The sequence below is a fragment of the Vombatus ursinus genome, unplaced genomic scaffold (genome assembly GCF_900497805.2).
Source record: "Vombatus ursinus unplaced genomic scaffold, bare-nosed wombat genome assembly UNPS02014814.1, whole genome shotgun sequence".
Lineage (NCBI taxonomy): Eukaryota > Metazoa > Chordata > Mammalia > Diprotodontia > Vombatidae > Vombatus > Vombatus ursinus.
In genome coordinates, this window is record NW_020954592.1 from 2,989,818 (window position 1) to 3,010,984 (window position 21,167).

Below are 21,167 nucleotides of genomic sequence, written 5' to 3' on the forward strand. Positions count from 1 at the left end.
TCTTCTTAATCCAGATAGAATTTTTAAATCGGCTTATGTCATGCTTAGCATTTTTGGTAAGCCTCAGCTTACTCTGTCTTTCTGACACTGCTTTGACAAAGTCTGTGGTTGTGGAGTTGTTTCAGGCGTGTCTGATTCTTCATGACCCCATTTGGGGTTTTCTTGGGAAAGGTACTAGAGTGGTTTGCCATTTCCTTCTCCAGCTCATTTTACAGATGAGGAAACTGAGGCAAACCGGGTTAAGTGACTTGCCCAGGGTCACATAGCGAGGAAATGTCTTAAGGCCAGATTTGAACTCAGGAAAATGAGTTTTCCTGACTCCAGGCCCAGCACTGTGTGCACTATGGCACCACCTAGCTTCCCGATAAGTCTGTACCACCCTTTTTTTTACTGGTCCTTAGTAATGTGCCCTTGTTTCCTCCTTCTGTCTGCATCCTTTTAACATACGAGCTCATTGGAAAGCTACTGATTCCACTGTTACATTAGTGGAGTTTTTTTTTTTTTAAGGTTTCTTCCTCTTTTATTAATCTAGATCATTTTGTAATTGTTATTTTAAGAATTTCTTTTTTGAGAGACTCCTGTCCTTGAGACAGTTTCCTTTAAGTTTGGTATAGCAAGAAGCTTACCAGCAAAACAAATCAGTCATTGATCAGATGATCTTAGCAATGTATCTTAGTGTGTATGTATGTTTGTATATATGTGCAGAGATATGCATACATATGTACATACATCTACATACACAGAAATTTCAAATCTTTATCATCACTGTGTCTTCCCTGTCTGGAAACTTTTTTATCTGTATTAGGAAAGAATCCTCTATTTCCCTCACCTAACAATAGGTATATGTAGTATTTTAATACATTAATATCAATCCTGTTTTTCATTCCTTTTTTCCTTACCCAAAGACTCTTCTCTCATTTATTCTTTAATCCTAAGATTTGTGAATTTCCATGCAGGTTTATTATCTTGATATATAATTAATCACTCAATGAGCATTTAAGTACCAGTTAGGCCATAGGCCAGGCACTATGCTAGGTGCTAGAGGTAACAATAATAATAATAATAATATTAATAATTGTGCCAGGTACTGTACTAAGTACTTTATAATCATTTTCTCACTTAATCCTCACAACAAACTGGTAATAATAATAATAATAATAATACTAGCTAACATTTATATAGCACTTACTATGTCCCAGGTAAAGTACTAAGCATTTTACAATATTATCTCCTTACAACAACTCTTTGAGGTAGGTGCTATTTTGATCTTCATTCTACAGAGTAAGAAACTGAGGCAAACAGAAGTGAAGGCACTTGCCTACTGTCACACAGCTTGTAAGTGTCTGAGGCTAGATTTGAACTCAGGACTTCCTGACTTTGGCCTGGTGCTCTATCCAATGTGATACCACCTCCCTGTCCAACAAAAGCACTTCCTGCCAGCAGGAGCTTGCTTCTACTGGGAAAGACAGGCATACAAAATACAGTTAGCTCTTCCACGTTGTGGGGGTTAGGGCACAGTGCCCCCACAATCTGGAAAATCCGCATAAAATACTTTGGCCCTCCCTTTGTACCAGAGAAGAAGTCTGAATTATTATGGTATTAAAAGATAAAGTATGTTGGTATTATACAGTACTATACATATATTTTATGCATTTCTGAATTTCTAAACTTTTTCTGTGTTGTCTGCTGGCCTTCGCATGTGACCTGCAGCTTCTGCAAAACTCCCAAAAAATTCCCATTTAATTTCTTATGACAACGCATGATGTATCACAACTGTGATGGGGAAAGTCAGGAGGTGGAACTTTTGGAATCCTCTGTAGGTACATGGTAATGGGAGTGAGAGTGAGGGGGCATCACCAGCAGCTAAGAGAATCAGGCAAGGCTTCATTGCAGAAGGTGGCATTGAGTTGTCTCTTGAAGGAAATTAGGGGTTCTGAGAAGTGGTATACTTCCAGCATTGGCTACAGAGACGTAAAATAGTATCAGAAGCCTTATGTATCAGAAGCCATAAGAAGGCCTGTTTGACTGAACCATAGCGTACATGAAGGGGAGTACAATGTAATCAAGCTGGAAAGGTAATTTAGGGCCAGGTTGTGAAGAGCTTTTGAACATAAAAAAGTTTCTGTTTGATACTAGAGATGCTATTTGATCCCTGTAATTTATTAAGTAAAGGAATGAACCTTGTCAGACCTGACTAAGAATATCAGTTTCGCAGCTATGTGGAGGACAGATCAAAGACGGAGGAAAAGGACCAATATGGAAAGAGAATATTTTGTAATAGCTTTTTGTAATGGCAGCTTCTAGTTAGGAGCTAAGGGGTTGCTCATCAATTGTGAGGAATGACTGGACAGATTAAGATATATAAATCTTAGAAATGATGAAAGGTATGGTTTCAGAGAAACCTGGGAAAACTTGTATAAACTGATTCAAAGTGAAGTGAGCAGAACCAGGGGAACAATTTACATAATGACACTATAAAGACAATTTTCAAAGACTTGCAGCTTTGATCAAAATAATGACCAACCACAATCCGAAGGACCGTTGATGAACCATGTTGCCCATCTCCTGACAGAGAAGTGATGAACTCATGATTCAAAATGACTTTTTTTTAACATGACCCATGAGGAAAGTTTTTTTCTTAATTTTTGCATAAATATTACAAGAATTTCTTTCTTTCGTTCGTTCTTTCTATCTTCCTTTCTTTCTCTCTTTCTTTCTTCCTTTCTTTCTTTCTTTCTTCCTTTCCAGTGGTGGGATGAGGTGAAAGAGAGAAAATAGATTTTTATTAATTGAAAAAGATTTAATATAATTTTTGAAAAAAGATAGAATTTGGGTAGACTCTCCATTACATCTCTGACAGACCCACCTTCAGGAAGGCATATTTAACCATGGGCAAGTCACCTAAAGTTTCCTTATGTATAAAATGAGGACTTGGATTTAATGTCTTCTAAGCTCTAAATTTACTATTCTTTGTTAGGTCTGTGTCCTATAGTTTCCCCCTCAGTAAGTATTCACCAGCCACCACCTCTCATCTTTTCCTTCTAATAACGGGATTCATTACAGCTGTCAGAATCTGTGAATATACCTTATTTTTTTCTTATATTCTTGTTTTAGACCTTCATAGGTTCTAGTTTAATGCATTCTCTGAAACTTAGATATCCTTTCCTCACATACTACCCAGTTTAAAAAAACTTAAGTAATCAACCTAAGAATTTCACCACAAATTCCATCTCGCTTCTTTATCCTGGATAGTCTCAGTAATCAATAGCTTAGTGAAACCTATCATCTCAGTGGATTTCTTCTTTCAGGATCAGGTTCAGAGGGTGTGGATGAGTGTGTCTGAATGTATCTACGTGTCTGCTTATCCTCCTTATATGACAACTGTGTTGCTTATTTGAAGATTGTGTTCCTCAGTCCAGCTGTACAGCTGTCAACAGAACTAGATAATTGAATTGATTACTGCATTGATGGCTTACACCATTCAGACAACATAGTCCTTATCCCTATGGTCCCATGATATGTAACACTTGACAGCTGTCTGGGATTACGACAACGCCTGCAGCCACACCCTGTAACAGCTTGACCAAAATGCGGAAGTGTACACTTATAAATTCAGAGAAAACATTTCTCTAACTCACAAATCAGATCAGGAATTTACCGCAAATAGTAAATATAACTCATTATAGCCTGGCTTGGAAGATTCTGTGTTTGGGGTAAAAATAAGGAGACTTGATAATAGTCATCTGTGCAATCACCACCTAGAGAAATAATGATAAAATTTGGTTGGTGCTCAGAAAGAGGTAAAAATAAAAGAGGAAAGGTTTAATTTATTGTGTGTCTAACCCTGTGTATGGTAGTATATTCTTAGTTACCAAGCTGTATTAAATGAATTTTTTCTTCTTAAGTGGCTCTGTGTGTGTGTGTCTTAAAGTTTGTGTGTTTTAAAGAAAACTGTTTTCTTAAGTGCCTGGTATATGAAAGGCATTGTGCTAGGCACAGGTACAAAGCCAACTTCTGACTTTAAGGACTCTTATAGTCTACTGGAGGGATCCTGCAGATAGAAACATAATTAAATCCAGTATAACTTAAGAAATACAACTGCAAGGTTCTGAAAGAGGGTTTTACATAGGAAACACTTCAGTGGAACTTTGAATATAGAGGTTCTGAGTGGCAGAGATAAGAAAAGATATCATTCAGAACTGGAGGGGTGACCCATGAAAAGCTTGGAGATAGGAGATAATAGGCTGACTTTATAGAACAGCCAGTCATTGTAGCACCATAAAATTAGGGCTGGAAGGGACCTTAAGGGTCCTTTTATATAACAGATGAGAAAATTGATGGTGACCAACATTATAAAAAACAGTGGAGAGATGTAGTAAGAATGACAATTGAAAAAAGGCCATCGTCATATTTAATGGTTAATATATGAGCAGTTACCACCATGGAGAGAGCAATTTCAGTCAGGTGTTAGAATTATAAGCCAAATTGTGAGGGATTAAGAAGTGACCAGGCATGAGAAGTTGGGAAAAATAAGGAAATGGAAGAGATAAATACGGATGCGTTTTCCTAGGCATTCAGCTATAAGGTGATAATTTAAGGAGATGACAGTCAAATGAAGGGTTTTTTATGATGATGGGATAGGTCTGAATATGTAAGCAAAGGTGGAAGGAGACAATAGATAGGAAAAGATCAAAGATGTCAGGGGTAGTGATCATTGAAGAGGAGACCAGAAAGATAGGACTCTGAGACTAGGAGAGCCAGTGATCTTGACAAGAAAAAGGGGCACTGACTCCTCCAGAGACAGAGAGGGAGCGAATGAGGTGGGAGGGTGTGAGGTAGAAAAAGAGGGGGAGTTCTTGGGATGCAGCTTCAGATTTGTCAGCAAAAACCAGGGAAGGGGCCTCTGCTGAGAAAAGAAAGTAGCCAAGGTATCCTCAGGGCTTAAGAGAGGAGATGGTTTGGAACAGCTGCTGGTGGGAATGCAATGGAGAGTTCACCATGAAGTAATGGAAAGACTTCTGTGCAGCAATCAAAGCACAGTTGAGATGAGATAAGATGAATTGATAGAGGACCCAGACAGTGAAGTTTTATGCCGTGCTCCAGGGCGCGGCACCAGAAGAGAAAGAGAGAGAACCCAGTTGTTCCCTTAATCTCCAGGAAAAGCAATTCACGTTGGCGTACCTCTGAAGACTGTGTGTCTAAGTACGGATAGGGGATATTTAGTCAGATAAGGTCTGCAATATCTTAAATTGCGCAGAGGAAAAGAGCAAAATATTGCTTTGAAAGCCTTTGAGAAATCTCCTTTGAAGACAGTAATGTTATTGATTACAGGTGATATTGGAACTGATTTAAAATTACTTATTAACTAGCAACTATTAGGCTAGTTGATTTCTGATTCACTGTATATGTCAGGGAGGCAGTGTTACATGGTGGATAAAATGTCTGATTTGAAGCCAGGCAGACTTTGGTTCACCTCCTGCCCTTGACTCTTATTAAATATATGATGCTGGGCAAATCACTTAAGCTCTATAAACCTCAGACCACTCTTTTAAGACTATAAATTATATAGATAGCATTTATATAGCAATTTAAGGTTTGTGAAACACTTTACTTTATGTTATAACAACACTGTGAAGTAGGTGCTATTATTATCCCCATTTAAGAGATGAGGAAACTGAGACAGAGAGGTTAAGTGACTTGCCCAGAGTCATACAGCAAAGTATCTGAGGCAGGATTTGAACTTGGGTTTTCTTAACTCCAAGTCCCACATTCTATCCATGGCTCCACCTAGCTGCTGCTATCGGTAAAGTGCCCTCTGTAGCTCAGGGATGGCAGGAAGGTTTCACACCAAGAAAAGTATAGGTCCTTAATATATTTACATATACCACTGATATTCAGACTCTTCAAATTCAAGGGTAGTGGGTACCTAGCAGTTCATTCCACAAACTATCCTTTGGTTTCATTTTCTACCTCATTTTGCAGAACCCAGAACTCTCTGCAATCCTCTCTCTCTTAGATCTGGTCTTCCCAAAAACATCATCTTGGTCCCTGACAAATAGTGTTTTTTTTTGTTGTTGTTGTTGATTTTTGTTTTTTGTTTTTTTAAGTGCCCTAAATACTGCCTCCCTAAAAAAGCCTAGTGGGTTCTGCTTTTGTTTAGGAAAATGATATAGAAGTTCCTAAAACAGACAGTAATTGTTGTATCCTAGAACATCCATCAAGACGTCACAAAACAATGGGGACAGCCGCCATTCAGAAACAACAGTACTGTTTGAACGAAAGCTTTCCAGATAGAGAGTGTTGACATCAGAAACGTTGTGATTGCTGATGGATGGCTCACAGAGAAGAGCATCCCTGAAAAAGGATCTTACCTTTTCAGAGAAATGACATTCAGGCAGACACTTACCTTACAGCTTTCCAGTGGGCCTGTATGAATTTGCTCAGACAAGACATTAGTCTGATCCTGTAACTGGTGGTGGTGGTGGTGGTGGTGATGGTGGTGGTGCTATTGTTCACCAGCAGCAACATGGAGGTGCCCACTGTAATGAAGACCGGGACTCAGAAGACCTAGGTTTAAATATAGAATCTGCCTCCATCAAACTATGTGACTTTTGGCAAATCACTTTATTACTATATATCTATATATTATTTTTCTGTGTATTTGTTTACCTTTTAAAAAAAAAGTAGTTTGTATTATTTCATGGCTAAGTTCTCTTCCGGCTATGAAATCCTATCATTCTGAGACTAGTGGGATAACTTTATTATATATTTAAATGGAATAGCGAGTAGTAAATAATAGATTTGCAGTTTCATGTGCAATATTTTTTATTATACTCTGTTATAGAAATGCTTGTTTTGTCCCATAAATTAAAAATAAAACACAATTTTTAATTTTTTAAAAGACTGATGGGGAAAAAATTTTAGCAAGAATTTGAATAGCATAAACAACTGATTCAACTGGTTTCTAGAGGGGACGTTCAGAGTATGTGTTGTGGGGATAACAAAACATAGAAAAGTCATCAAACAGAATGAAGTCAGCAGAAACAGAACTGCATACACACCGACTACAACTATGCAAACAGAAATCAAGAAGGAAGGAAGGAAAACTAGGCCAAAGGTGGCTGATCTTTAGCCTGGCCCATGGGGGATCCAGAACAAAAGCATTTTCTTTGGCTTGTTAGACATCTGTTAGATTGCTTGGTTTGTTCTGCCTTGTTTGAGGATAAATTTGGGTTAAGATTTTTACACTCTTGCTTCTGTATGATCATTTGAATGCTAGTTTTTCTTAATAGTTAAGCTTATAATTTAAAAAAAATTAAAGGAAAAAATCATCAACCCTCAAATAATATAAGATCCAGTATTGCTTTTTTAATATATGAGTCATGAACTTTGCACTCTTGTGATATCACCACTACTTTTTTTTTATATCAAGTAATAGAAATATGTCATGGATGCTGTTTACCTCTAAAATGATGGTGCCATTGTTTCATGGCAGGACCCGGGAGATATTTGTAACTACGTATGGCAATATGTACTAGATCAATGTGCAAAGAACAGTGGGTTAGAAATCAGTGGCCCTTAGTTTGAATAATTCTAGGTCTGCAAATTACTATCTGTGAAACTCTAGGCGACTTAACCTCTCTGGGCCTCTCCACTGAATCATCTATAAAATGAGATTATGGCCTACAAGAGGAATTGCTATATCAGTAGTTCTCAAACTTTTTGGTCTGAAGAACCCTTTGTACTCTTAAAAATTGAAGATTCTCTACAGAGCTTTTGTTTACACGGCTATTATTACTTAGTGTTAGAAATTATATTATTATTTTGTTGTTGCTGATAAGGTGTTTGTCATGTCTGACTCTTTGTGATCCTTTTTGGGGTTTTCTTGGTAAGGTTACTGGAATGGTTTGCCATTTCTTTCTCCAGCCCATTTTACAGATGAGGAACTGAGGCAAACAGGGATAAGTGACTTGCCTAGGATCACACAGCTAGTATTTGAAGCCAGATTTGAACTCAGGAAGATAAGCCTTCCTGATTCTAAGCCCAGTGCTCTATTCACCTAGCTGTCCTGTGTTGTTATAAAAATAAATTTTGCCTCAATGATCCCCTGAAAAGATCTCAGAATCCCTTAGTGGTCCCTGGACCACACTTTGAGAATCACTGGGCTAGATTTCATTGTTGTTATCACAATGTTCTTTTCAGTCACGATGCAAACAATGAATGATAAAGTAGAATGCAGATAAACTCTGCAGGCTGCCTGGGAGACCTAGCCTTCTGCTGACATAGCCAATATCTGCAAAGCCCTAACTTACTCAGAAAGTAGTCCATACATGCTGCTTACAACTGGAAGGCTGCTTAAAACTATATCTGAAGGAAAACTGCCCATGTTCTGAGATCAACAATGAAATCCCTGTTCCCCAGATGCTGAGAGCTGGTGAGATTCCTAGTCTGAATTCCATTTTCTCTTTCCTCCTACCTAGCCTGAATCTCAATCCCTGACCAGTAGCCATGTACTTGGACTCTTCTCTTAAGTAGTTTGGATCTCTAGAAGTCAACTCACTTTACTTCCTGCTCAAATACCCTGTTTTTTCTGTGTCCCCATGTCTAAATTGCTCTTCTAGATGTCAATCTTCGGCTCATAGATTTTAACCACATTTTCCCTTGGATTTGACTGATGAATTCCAAGCCTTAGCCATCTGCTTTGAGCTGGAAGTTTGTCCATGACACCCTAGACTTTTATCTTGGCCTTAGCATCAGGACTCACAATCATCTCTGACTTGGCTTTTAGCCCTATGTTTTCCTGTCCTTACCATGGCCACTCATAGCCAAAAATATCTCATGCATCTGACCCCATCTCTCCATTCACAAAGCCATGTCCCTGATTTATTACCTCTCACTTTCATCTTCTCTCACCTAAACTATTGTAATTGCCTGCTAATTGGGTTCCCTGCTTCGGTTCTCTACCCCTCTCCAATCCATCATCCATATAACTGTAGACTCCAGTGGCTATTCCTTACTTTTCCTCACATGATGAACTTCAGTCTCTTATTTCTGTGCCTTTGCATAAACTGTCCTCTTTACCTAAAATCCCATCCTTCCTTTTCTCCCCCTCTAGAATCTCTAGTTTTCCTTGAAACTGAGCTTAAGTATTTTCTATTACATGTGACTTTCCTGGCCCTTCCTATACAGATGCAATTATCTTTTCTAAAAAATTAGCTTGTATTTTTTTTGTATATACTTATATATGTACACATTGTCCCTACTATAGATTTTGAGTTCCTTGAAGACAGGAACTGTTTGATTTTTGTTTTTTATCACCAGCACCTAGCACAGTGCCCAGCAAGTAATAGGCTTATTGATTGATGGATTGATTATTAAAACATGTAGATCAGTTAGATCAGGCATGTCAAACACATGATCCAAGCAACCAAGTATGGTCTGAACCAGATTAAAAATATAATTGGGAAATATTTAACAAAATAATTATTTAAAAAAAAATAAATATATAAATGTGTGGTTTTGTAAGTCAATAAATATGTGCCCTTCAGGGATCCTTATGTATGGTTTAGTTACCCCCATTCCTTATTGAGTTTAACACCACTGATCTAGACCAGGGACTCATGGCCTAGGTTCTATGAACTTTTTTAAATAGTTTGATAACTGAATTTTAGTGTAATTAGGGGTTTTTGTAATGCTGTGTCTTTTGTTTTATGTACTTAAAAAAAAACATTATTTTGAAAAGGAAAGGTTTATAAGTTTCACAAGACTGTCCAAAAGAGCCCATGACAGAAGAGCCCCTTATCTAGACAGTTCACCAGTAAGCTTCTGGTAAATGAAGAAGGAATGTGAATTATCACATCAGCTGGATTGAAGCAAAATCCCTTGTCTTCAAATACTAACGTGATAATGAAGTATATGACTTTTCAATTCCATTTTATTAGGTAGGGTGTGATTAGGACTTACTTGATGAGAATGACTTGCCATCCTACTAGTTAATCGCACTCACTTAACATCTTGGGGTTAGGTTTGCTTTACCATAATGTATTATTAACTTGAGAACAGCTAGGTGTGGCAGTGGGTGGAGAGCCTAGACTGGATTCAGAAAGACTCATCTTCCTGAGTTCAAATCCAATATTAGACATTTACTAGCTATATGATCCTGGACAAGACACTTAATCCTGTTTGCCTCAGTTTCTTCATCTGTCAAATGAGCTGGAGAAGGAAATGGCAAATCATTCCAGTATCTTTGCCAAGAAAACTCCAAATGGGGTTATGAAGAGTCAGACATGAGTAAAACGAGTGAACAGCACAACTGTCAAATAAATATTCCAGATATTATTTCTCTCTTATAGATGAAGAAATTGATACTCAAAGAGGTTAAGTATGTGTTGGAAGTAGGATTCCAGCCCATGTCTGCTGTCCCAAGTCTAGTGTTGTACTATACCATACTCTCTGAAGCAAGGCATGAATTATCAATACTTTTTCCATCTCCTGGTAACCCTTAATGCAAGAGATGCTTACAGACACAAATATCTTAATGGGCAGATTAATTTAAGAAGCAGTGGTTAGGTGCAACAGACTAAGAGATCCAGAGATATGCAATTTTACTAGGGACATTAAGGCTCTCTGAATCTTTATGAACTTGTACTCTATGCTCTAACTCTGCTAAAGTAAAAGTTGGCTCTGTTGTCGTCATAGCCAGCAACAAATCCATCAGAGCTGGAAACAAACCTTCGTTAATCTTCTTTAACACCTTCCACCAGGCGGAATAGATGTTTTGTACCAAGTTAAATGAAACATTCTATCAACAGTCCAAACAGTCCAGATAAATTAGGGAAGTTCAGGTCAGGGCAAAAATCGGATAAACTTTGTCATATCGATTTCCCCCCAAGATTTATGGATGTCTTCTTGTTGTTAATATCACTGTAATTTTTGGATACGTTCTCCCCTTCCTATGTCGCTTTCCCCACCCAGTGAGCCTTTGATCGTCATAACAACAATAACAATGTAAACAAAACCAACCTATATAAATGATCATGTGTGAAAGCATTCCACACTCCTGGTTCCCCACTTCTCCAAGAAAAGGAGATAGCTGCATTTCTTTAAAAATCAAAAAATTTGTTATCTTCTGTTTTTATATCACCTACATATAGGTATCTGCATTTATAGAGATCCATCCCTTATTTAAAAAAAAAAGAATAAAAGTTTTTTTTAATAGTTCAGTAAAACAAACCAATATAGTAGAAAAGTCTGACATTATATTCACAATTCTACATGCCTAGCAGGTGCATACCTTCATTATCCCCGCTATTCCTTATGTTGCTTCAGCTCATTAGTTAGCCCAGCCTCTACACTTTGCATTAGGAGAGGCGTTGTGAACTGCCCAGATCTGGTATTACCTACTGTATGAACCAGATTGTTGAGATCTGAGATTTGGTACTTCTGAAAGGGGGAGAAAAAGACTAACATTTCTGGGTTTTGTCCTTCCCATTTTTTTCTTTTTCTTTATAGTTATTTTCTGAAAAGGAGGAGAGGTTATTTTTCACCTTTTTCTTTTCCCCTTAGTATTGCCTATGCCAAGAGGATTGTCCAATAAAACCTCCGTGAAAGCATTTAAATCATTGAAGGTCCTCTAGAAAATCCTTATCACATCATGCGGGGGGGGGGGTAGAGTGGTATTTTATGTGACAGAACCAGGGTTCCCCCATTTCTCCACATCACCGATTAATTTTTTCTAGAAGGCAAAAAAACTTTTTTGGGGGATTTAATTGCCTGCTACTTTACTTGATGCCAATTTTCTGTTCTCCTGAGGGTATAAAGAGTCCTATCCATGTAGTGTCAAAACCCCTGCAACGTGGTAGATGTCTGAAGACCACACAAGTCATCATATCCTGCCCTGCTGACCAGATAGATTTCCATGTGGAGATGATAGTGGGGGGCTGGGAGGAAGTGCCATTGTATACTTGTTGAATATCCTCGCTGTATTAGGACAATTTTTTGTTAACTGTTCAGTGATGTAAATGCCTCATTTCATCCCAACATTGAACCTGAACTAAGAGGGTTCTGGTCTCATGACCACCAGCCTGGTAGTGACTAAGTTTGGCTATATTTTTAAAGTTACTATTTTAAATCATGTATTTTTTTTATATCTTTTACTACAGATAATCATTCAAAACCAATGGAAATTGATGGTGATGTTGAAATTCCACCCAACAAAGCAACAGTCCTTAGGGGCCATGAATCTGAGGTGTTCATTTGTGCCTGGAACCCTGTCAGTGATCTCCTAGCATCTGGGTAAGGCCATGACTGCAGCCTTGTATATCTCTCATACTTCAGCATGCCCTGCAGACTTAGGGTATGCCCAGATTATATGATAACTGCATTTTGATTTCAAAGCCCTGGAGAAGGTCTCTTATTACAAAGCCATTTGGTTTACAAACTAAAATCCAAACCATTGCCTTTTAGGAAGTATTTACTTCTGGAGCATAATCTCATCTGCCTGGTTCCAGATGTCTTTCAAATGTGTAGCAACATGATGGAGATCAAAAAGTTCTCTGTGCTATAGAGTGGAAAGTTCTATATCTCTTTATAATAGAAAAAGTTAGAAGAGAAAGAAGAAATTGATCTTGTATCCAGAGAGGATTAGAAAATAATTATTCACCTCTAGAACCCAGACTTTAGAATAAGTCACTCTTTTTTTTTAATAATGCTATCTTCAAAGATATTTATGCTCTTTAAACATTAATTCCTTTAATGGTATACAGGCATGGATTAGAAAACTATGGTAATGTAGGTGATGAATCTCTGTATGAGAAGTCAGAAATATACTTATTATTAACACTTCTACCAAATACGAACACATTAAGCTAAAGTCCAAGAGGACTGATTCTAGATCAGCACATTTCACTGCAAGTTGTGATCAGACCTCATAAGGTTCAGCCAGACCTTTTGCCAATGGTACTTCCATGTTCTTGTTATCACTTTTGTGCCCCATTGAAGAAGGGAGTCATCACCAAAATCAGAACACTTTAGTCACAAAATGTACTCACAGCAGTTCACCTGAGGCAAGATTTCCTTCAAAAAAATAGAATACTAACATTTAAAATTAGTACATAAAAATTAGGTTTTTATATGTCCGAAAGGGAGCATTATATGGAAAACAAAGAAGAGAACTTGTAAATCAAAGGAGTAAGGTTTAGTGGAGTGACAGCTCAAAAAAGACCCACTATAAATATACTATTTCATTGTTTGATGCTGTCCACCAATATTCCTTTCCCCAAGGCCAGAAACTAATTGTGAATGCATTTTCATTTTGTAGGTCTGGAGACTCTACTGCACGAATATGGAATCTTAATGAAAACAGTAATGGTGGTTCTACCCAGCTAGTTTTGAGGCATTGTATACGAGAAGGAGGACATGATGTCCCTAGTAATAAAGATGTAACTTCATTGGACTGGAATGTAAGTACCGTAAAGATAATTTAACAGCCCTGAAAGAGCAGCCTTTATAGAGAGTTGAACAATTATTGGCAAAAATTTATTATCCACATCTTTCCCAATATGATTCCATTATGACTCTATACTTTAAAAATTGATCTGATGGTTCTGGAAGTAAGCCTCCCTATGGGACAGCTCGGCCCAGGTCAAACCACAACAAATAGTTTTGAAATTGATACCAAGTTTTTATATTCAGATGAGGAAACATAATGTTTCATTAGCAGCAAATGTACATGTGTATTTGTTTATGAGTTATGTGTGTGGCATATGCTGTTCTTCCATGATTTTCTCCTTGTTCAAGCATTGATATTCTTTCCCTGCCCTCCTCCCTCAGGTACTTTTAAGTGTTTTCACAAATTCTGCAATTTCACGATAAATTCCATATTCATCAAATCTGTGAATTATATCCAATATTAACATTATTGCCTTTACTTGAGGGAGGCTAAGAAAAACCACATCTGTTTGAGTTGTCAAGAGTTGTTTTTATAACATTTTGTACTGCCTATTTTAAATGAAGTCATTAATTAGAAATACAATATATATCTTAGGCAGCATAAAATTTAGATTGCTAGAAATGGGTTTTTATTGCTCAGTAGCTTTTTCGTGACTTATATTTTCATTAGGTGCCAGTGTCCAAAGTAATCAAATTTGATGAACTGATGCTTAACTTAAATTCTTACTTTAAAATGTGGACTAGGGTTGAAATATGGCATGTTCTCATTAACTTTTCCCTCCTGAAATAATTTTTTTTTTGTTCTCCAGAGTGATGGAACACTGTTGGCTACAGGTTCATATGATGGTTTTGCAAGAATATGGACAGAAGATGGTAAGTTGGACAGTGGTCATATTATTAAGGTAAAAGATAGTGGGACATCTTTTATTTTGTTTGGGTGATCATACTAATGTTGTATAGTCAGCATTTTTTTGTTTTTTTATAACAGGTAACCTGGCAAGCACCTTAGGTCAACATAAAGGTCCCATCTTTGCTTTAAAATGGAACAAAAAGGGGAATTACATTTTGAGTGCTGGTGTTGATAAAGTGAGTATTAGAAAAATGTAACCCTTTGATCAGTGAGTGTCCTGATTTGTGAACTCTTGGCAATATAATGATTTCTTTGAATTCTAAAATTTCCCATTTTACCTGCCCCGAAACATCAAAAGAATTTGGGGTTCATTTATTCTTGTGGGTCTTGATCTCATCAAGTAGAAGAGATTAGATTACTCCTAAGAGGTTGAATAAATGCATTCCATATGATGAATTTTGAACAAGTTCCCAGTTTGAGGTACACAGTGCAAGGAAGGAGAGTGAAAATAACTGAATTGGACCCCTCATAACTTTTACCCAATAGATTATTTCAACAACAAAAAATGCTTTTCCACCAACATCTAATCTTTTTTTTTTCCTAGTTTAATAAAATTATGGATCTTTTTATATCCGTGATCTCAAACTCAAATGTGATAGTTGTTTTAAATTTATATTTAAATCTCTCATACATTTGTGCTATTATTCCCTAAACTTCTGTTTCCCTTAGAAAGATTTGTTAATTTAATTACATATTTGTTCATTAAAAAGATAGCCAAAAACTAGGACTTGCAGTGGCTACAGGCACTTTTCGGGGTTTGAGGATTTGTGGCAAAGGCCATAAATTATACCCTTCCCTCTAGTGTCACAATGTTCATAGATTTGTATAGGTGCTGGCTACTATTGTCCACTAGTCAGATTTGGAATTCAGTTGTTCTGGATGCTGAATATAATTGCCATATTTGTACAGTATCATTAGGTCAGTACTGGATATCAGTCATAGAAAAGGCACTTTTTCAATACATTGTTTCAGTACAATACAATATTTGTTCTCGAGTTATGACTCTTCTGGAAAACAAGCATTAAAAGCAAACCAAGTGAGTATTCATACAGATTTATACCTATACTCAGAAGTATTTAATGTTTGTATCTACTTGTGTAACCAATGCTTATAATAATTATTCATCATAATTAATAATTATTATAAATAATTATAATGTATTATGTTGTTTATCATGTTGTTATAATCATATATTATATGTAGCTATTAATTATAACTAATAATTATTACCAATAATTATACTATATTAAAGTTATATCATGCTACATATAATAATAATATATTACATTCTTATAATAATTTTCAAACCATTGGAAAAATTTTGAGTTGCTGATTTCTTTTTCATTATTTTAGCATTCAAGTTTTGAAAAATAAAATATAACACAATTGGCCCCTATAGGGATACTACTATTATTATCAAATAATATTTATTAAACTTCTATGTATGGATTACCCTGTCCATATAGGGATATGGGTGTGTTATATTGAATACATTAAATAGATACATCCTACCATGAAGGAGAATGAATACTACAACAAGTGAAAACACAAAAAGAAAATCAGTTTGTATGATTGTGACATGAATATTCTATAGCCTAGGTCCTGAATATTTGAGTAATAACTTTTTTTCCTCAATTCTTTTTTTTTTTTTTTCCCGGGTGAGGCAATTGGGGTTAAGTGACTTGCCCAGAGTCACACAGCTAGTGAGCGTTATGTGTCTGAGGCCACATTTGAACTCAGGTCCTCCAGATGCCAGGGCCAGTGTTCTATCTACTGCACCTCCTAGCTTCCCCATTTTTCCTCAGTTTTTAACACAAGAGCATATCTGAGTTTGATTTTATGGATTTATATGTCCAAATTAGAATTCACTTTTTTCTTAACCACAAATATTTTACCTAAATTTTTCCTGAACAATATAACTCATATTAATAAACTTTCTGATTTGTTTTCATCTCCTTCCTACAGAGGAATAAATGGAGACAGCTAAATTTTTCTACTTGATGATTAAATTATTACCCATTAGTAAAATTATAATTAAAGTATCCATTGTGCATTACTTTGGGGAAATAAATGTGCACTTTGGTAGACTTATTACACTATAATGCTGCAACTTAGTGGAGAATAGCAGTAATGAAATAAATGGTATAATAGTAATAATTCAGAAAGAAACACTATTTGGAGAGGAGTGCAGTTTACAAGAGTACCCTGTTGACCTTCCCAGTATAGTTATTTTATTTTATAAAGTAATCTAATCCAGGATTCAAAGTCCTAACAGTATTTTTTAGAATATTTGAAAATTGCAATAAAAAAGTATTCTTTGTCCATCCCCAACTTTACATTTTCATTGACTAGTAAACTTCAACTATATTAAAAGCCGAGGTCTAAAAAATTTAATAATCTCCCCATACTCCCTGACATATTTATCTGACTGAATTTCTAGTTATAAGAACATTATTTCAGTGGGAAAAAATTCTGTTAATTGGTCCAACTCTATATTTATAAAGTATAATTTTTAAAACAATTTTCTAAATGTCTTCTCCAGCCACCAATCAGTAAAAATTTTCCTACAGTCTTGCTAAATAACAGTTTTGTTATATGACTGGGAGGTTGAAGAAGAAATGCTAGGAAATAAAAATTTTAGTTAATTGAGAGCTAATTACTGTTAATCTTTCTTAGCTGTCCTTCCTAAGTGAATGAAAGGACTACAGTTGACATTGTTTTTCAAAAACACCTTGAAACAAGAGTTCTGCCTTTTCTTTTTCTTTTTTATTATTTTGGCAGAAACAGGCAGTTACTAAGATACCTTTCACTAACCATAGCATAATGCAACTGCTATTGTGCTTTGGCATTTGGCACTGTTAGCAAAGTGAGAATTTGCAGTCAGGAGGAATGTCAGAATTGTCCATTTCTAGAGTTCTTCGGTTTGGTCAGATGCCAGATTTTTTTTTTTTTTAATCACACTTTTTTACCTGGTCAGAAGGACAAGTAAAAATTGTTGGGTTTTGGTGTTAGCTTTTTTTTTTTTTTAAATCCCAGGCAACAAGACAGAAATCTGTAGCTTTCACCTGAGAAGATGATTAAAAATGTGCTGAGTTTCCTTTTAGCAGACATTAGAAGGAACTTTGAAAGGAGCGAAATAACTAACTTCTTCTTTTGTTTCCGGAGCATAGACAACAATAATTTGGGATGCCCATACAGGAGAAGCTAAGCAGCAGTTTCCTTTTCACTCAGGTAATTATTATTTTCTGGTACCCAAAAATAGTTTTAAGAAATGACCTTTAGAGTAGCTGTCAACACCAAGGTGAAAAAGAGGACAAGAGCTGAAATTTGTGTTCCTGTTAAGTTTTGCTCTAAAGGTTTTCTGAGTATGCATGCCCTTAGCTCACCACCTGGTCCAGGTGGGCAAAGGGATAGCCATCCACATAAAAAGCATGTGTTTTTCTTCCTGTTCTGAAAGGGGATTAGTTACCATTAATATGCACTCAACCACACTCATCTTGTGGCTTTCTTTAATATGTTTCATGTTTCATGAAGCAACATGGGGCCATCTCAAGGTGTCTCAGGGATTTAAGTTGTCCAAATCCCTGACTTTCATTTTGTTCCTAACCTCAGCCTTTTTTTTAAAGCTATCATGTTTCCATGGGTGACCCTTTAGCTAAGAGGTGAATTGATACAGCTTCCCTTAGAATTGTGTTAGGCCAAAGTGTTTGAAAGATGATAGAGGACAAATACACCTTACTTTCCCTCAGGCAGTGATCATCCTTGAAAAGAATTTGTTTTTCTTCCCAAAGGACTTGCTGCTGAATTTTAAAGGGATTCCTAAATGGCTTTTAATAAATGAAGGCAATGAAATGCCTAAATAAGAACATTTTCAAATATCAGTGCATGGTAATTTTATTAACTTAACCGCATGTTAGAGACTAACCCTGAGTATTTGAATTTTGAGAGAATCGGTACAGAATGCAAAGAGTAATTCCTGAGACCAAGACCACACACCATTACCACAATCTGGAGGCACTTTTAACTAGAGCCTTATGCACTTTTGATGCTGTAATTGAACTCAAAAAAGAATAGATTTCCAGTCTCTCTTGCACATATTCCGAAAAACAAATCCTCACTCACATGAAGGGCTTACTGGATGTACCAGGTTTCTGCCCAGAAACCAGATTCTGTTGGGTGGGGTGGGCAGGTGAGTTTTTATGAAGTTGTTTGCCCCAGTTTGTTTGATGAAGGGAGAGAAGCTTTAGGGTTTGGTAGGCCATGGTGTAATAAGAGTTAGCCCAGGAGCAGATTTCAGAATGGGACCAGAAGGGGGCAGCTAGGTGGTGCAGTAGATAGAGCACTAGCCCTGGATTCAGGAGGACCTGAGTTCAAATGTGGATGCAGATACATAACACTCACTAGCTGTGTGACTCTGGGCAAGTCACTTAACCCCAATTGCCTCACTTTAAAAAAAGAAAGAAAGAAAACCAAGTGGACCAGAAACTTTAGCTTTCTTGCCATGCCAAACCTAATCTGTGTTAATCAGGCAAGAGTTGGAAATGAATATTCAGAAATGGGCTCTAAGAAGAACCAGGTTAAACAGTTATGAAAGTGTTTATTCAGAACAGAGGTCAGCTTACTGGCTCAGTGGGTAGAGCACTAGGCCTGGAGTCAATAAGACCTGAGTTCAAATGCGACCATAGACAATTACTAGCTGTGTGACCCTGGGCAAGTCACTTAACCTTGCTTGCCTCCGTTTCTTCATCTGTAAAAATGATCTAGAGAAGGAAATGGCAAACCACTCTATTATCTTTGCCAAGAAAACCCCAGATGGGGTCATGAAGAGTCAGACATAACTGAAATGACTGAACAACAAAAAATGAAGTATAGAAGCCCTCACCTGACCTGGCTCTCAGGAGTCTAGAACGAGAAATCTCAGCAGAGAATGAGGTTTCTCATTAGTTAAAGGGGGGGGGGTTGGAGAAAATTATCTCCACAAGCCAATACTACTCTGGTGGGCAAGTCTAGAAATAGGCAGAGCTTTGTTCCTTGAATAAACAGAGTGGGCTAAGGCAGGGAGGAGAAAGGAATAAGCATTTATATAGTGCCCACTGTGTACCAGGCACTGTGCTAAGCACTTTTTACAAATATCTCGTTTGATCCTCATAACAACTCTGCAAGGTAGGTCCTGTTTATTTTTATACCTCATGTCACCAATGAGGGAACTGAGGCAGGAACCCCAGGCCAGATTTGAACTCAGATCTTTCTGACTCCAGACTCATCATTCTATCCACAGTGCCACCAGCTAAAGTACAAAGAATGCAATGAACCCAAGAATGCAGTGAAGCAGGCTTCCTTTTGATCTTTAAGTCATAGTTAGAGCCAGCAGGGCAGAGAATTTAAGTTTAGAAATAGCTGAACAAGCGGGGCTTGCCAAGTCTCTCCAAGCTCCTGAGGTCTTAGTTGATTCACTCCCAGTAGTTTTTGCCCTGGCAGTGGGGTTTTTGCTCTGGTCTCTTATAAGAGAAAACGGAATGAAAACTAATTGAAGTGTATGATTTCACACCAACTTCTAAGAATACCCTTGATACTTAATAAAATCACTTCAAAGGCAAAAGGATACTTACCTCAGGGAAAAGCTGGAAAATTCATTGTTGTTCTGGAAAGAGAGTTTGTGCAATGTCTCAAATACATTTGAGTCTCCATTTATTAGTATTGCTTTTACCCAATCAGGCCTGTTATGCTAGAGGGTCTGTGATCAATCAGTCGACATTGAGAAAGCATTTAAGTGCTCACTATGTGCCTGGCATTTTGCTAAGGGTCGGAGATTTAAAGAAAAAACTCCCTCGAAGAACTTACATTGTAATAAGGGGAGACAGCATGTAGATAAATAGGTGTGTGGAAGTTTCATACAAAGTAAATGGAAAGCAGATTTAGAAGAGAGACAATGAAGGATGGATTCCTGCAGGTGACATTTGAGCTGAATCTTGAAGGAAGGTCAGAGATTCTAAGAGGCGGAGGTGAGCTTTCCAAATACAAGAACACTCAGAATAAATATGTGGAGATGAGACAGTGTTTGTCCTATGTTCAATCTATAGGTGAGGTAATCATCTGATTATAATTATATATAAAGATGATAATTGAACCTGTTGGAGCTGAGGGGACCACCAAAGTGGAAAGTATAGAGAGAAAAAAGTGCAGAGCCTTCAGACACCCACATTTAGGGGATTCGACATAGATAATGGTCCAGCAAAGGAGACCAAGAAGGAACAATCAGACATAGAGGAGAACGGAGAGGAAGTAGGCCAAGAAGGAGCAAATGATGGACATAACAAGCAGACCCCCCACCAAAAAAAATACTATTTCCTAATTACATATTTTCATCTATGCATTTTACTGTTCTACTTACATTCTAGGCACCTCTGATCTGTCCTGTTGACTGACAAAACCAAAGTAAAGATGAACTCAAAACACCATTCCTACCATTCCTCCTGGATTTCTTTTTTTTTGTGTTTGTTTGACATAATTCTAAAAACGATCACATTCTCTCTTATGGTGATAGGCCTGATGACAGATTTACAGTCCCAGGGTGCTGGAAGTTCTTATGTGCCAGGTTAGAAATCCATTTGAAACCTACAAATACTACTTTTACTGTTTTCTAGGTTCTGTTGCAGTCAAAGTCCAGACCATCGTGTTCCCTTTAGCATGCTCATTAATAATTTGTTTGAAATCTTTCAGCAAAATTTAGTGATCCCCAAATGTATTCTCTAGCCTTCAGAGAGGAGAGTGTCATCCAACTTATGCAGAAGATTAATAATCTTCTAGT

General features: G+C 37.0%; 1 protein-coding gene across 3 annotated transcripts in view; it reads left to right on the forward strand.

Moving 5' to 3' along the window:
* TBL1X (transducin beta like 1 X-linked) overlaps positions 1–21,167 on the forward strand; it is a 374,495-nt gene that overhangs the window by 327,343 nt on the left and 25,985 nt on the right. For all 3 annotated transcript variants that reach the window (XM_027835315.1, XM_027835316.1, XM_027835317.1), the window contains 5 exons: positions 12,162–12,294; positions 13,319–13,460; positions 14,259–14,322; positions 14,438–14,535; positions 17,530–17,590. In XM_027835315.1, coding sequence (XP_027691116.1) covers positions 12,162–12,294; positions 13,319–13,460; positions 14,259–14,322; positions 14,438–14,535; positions 17,530–17,590 — 498 coding nt within the window. The remainder of the gene's footprint in view (positions 1–12,161; positions 12,295–13,318; positions 13,461–14,258; positions 14,323–14,437; positions 14,536–17,529; positions 17,591–21,167) is intronic.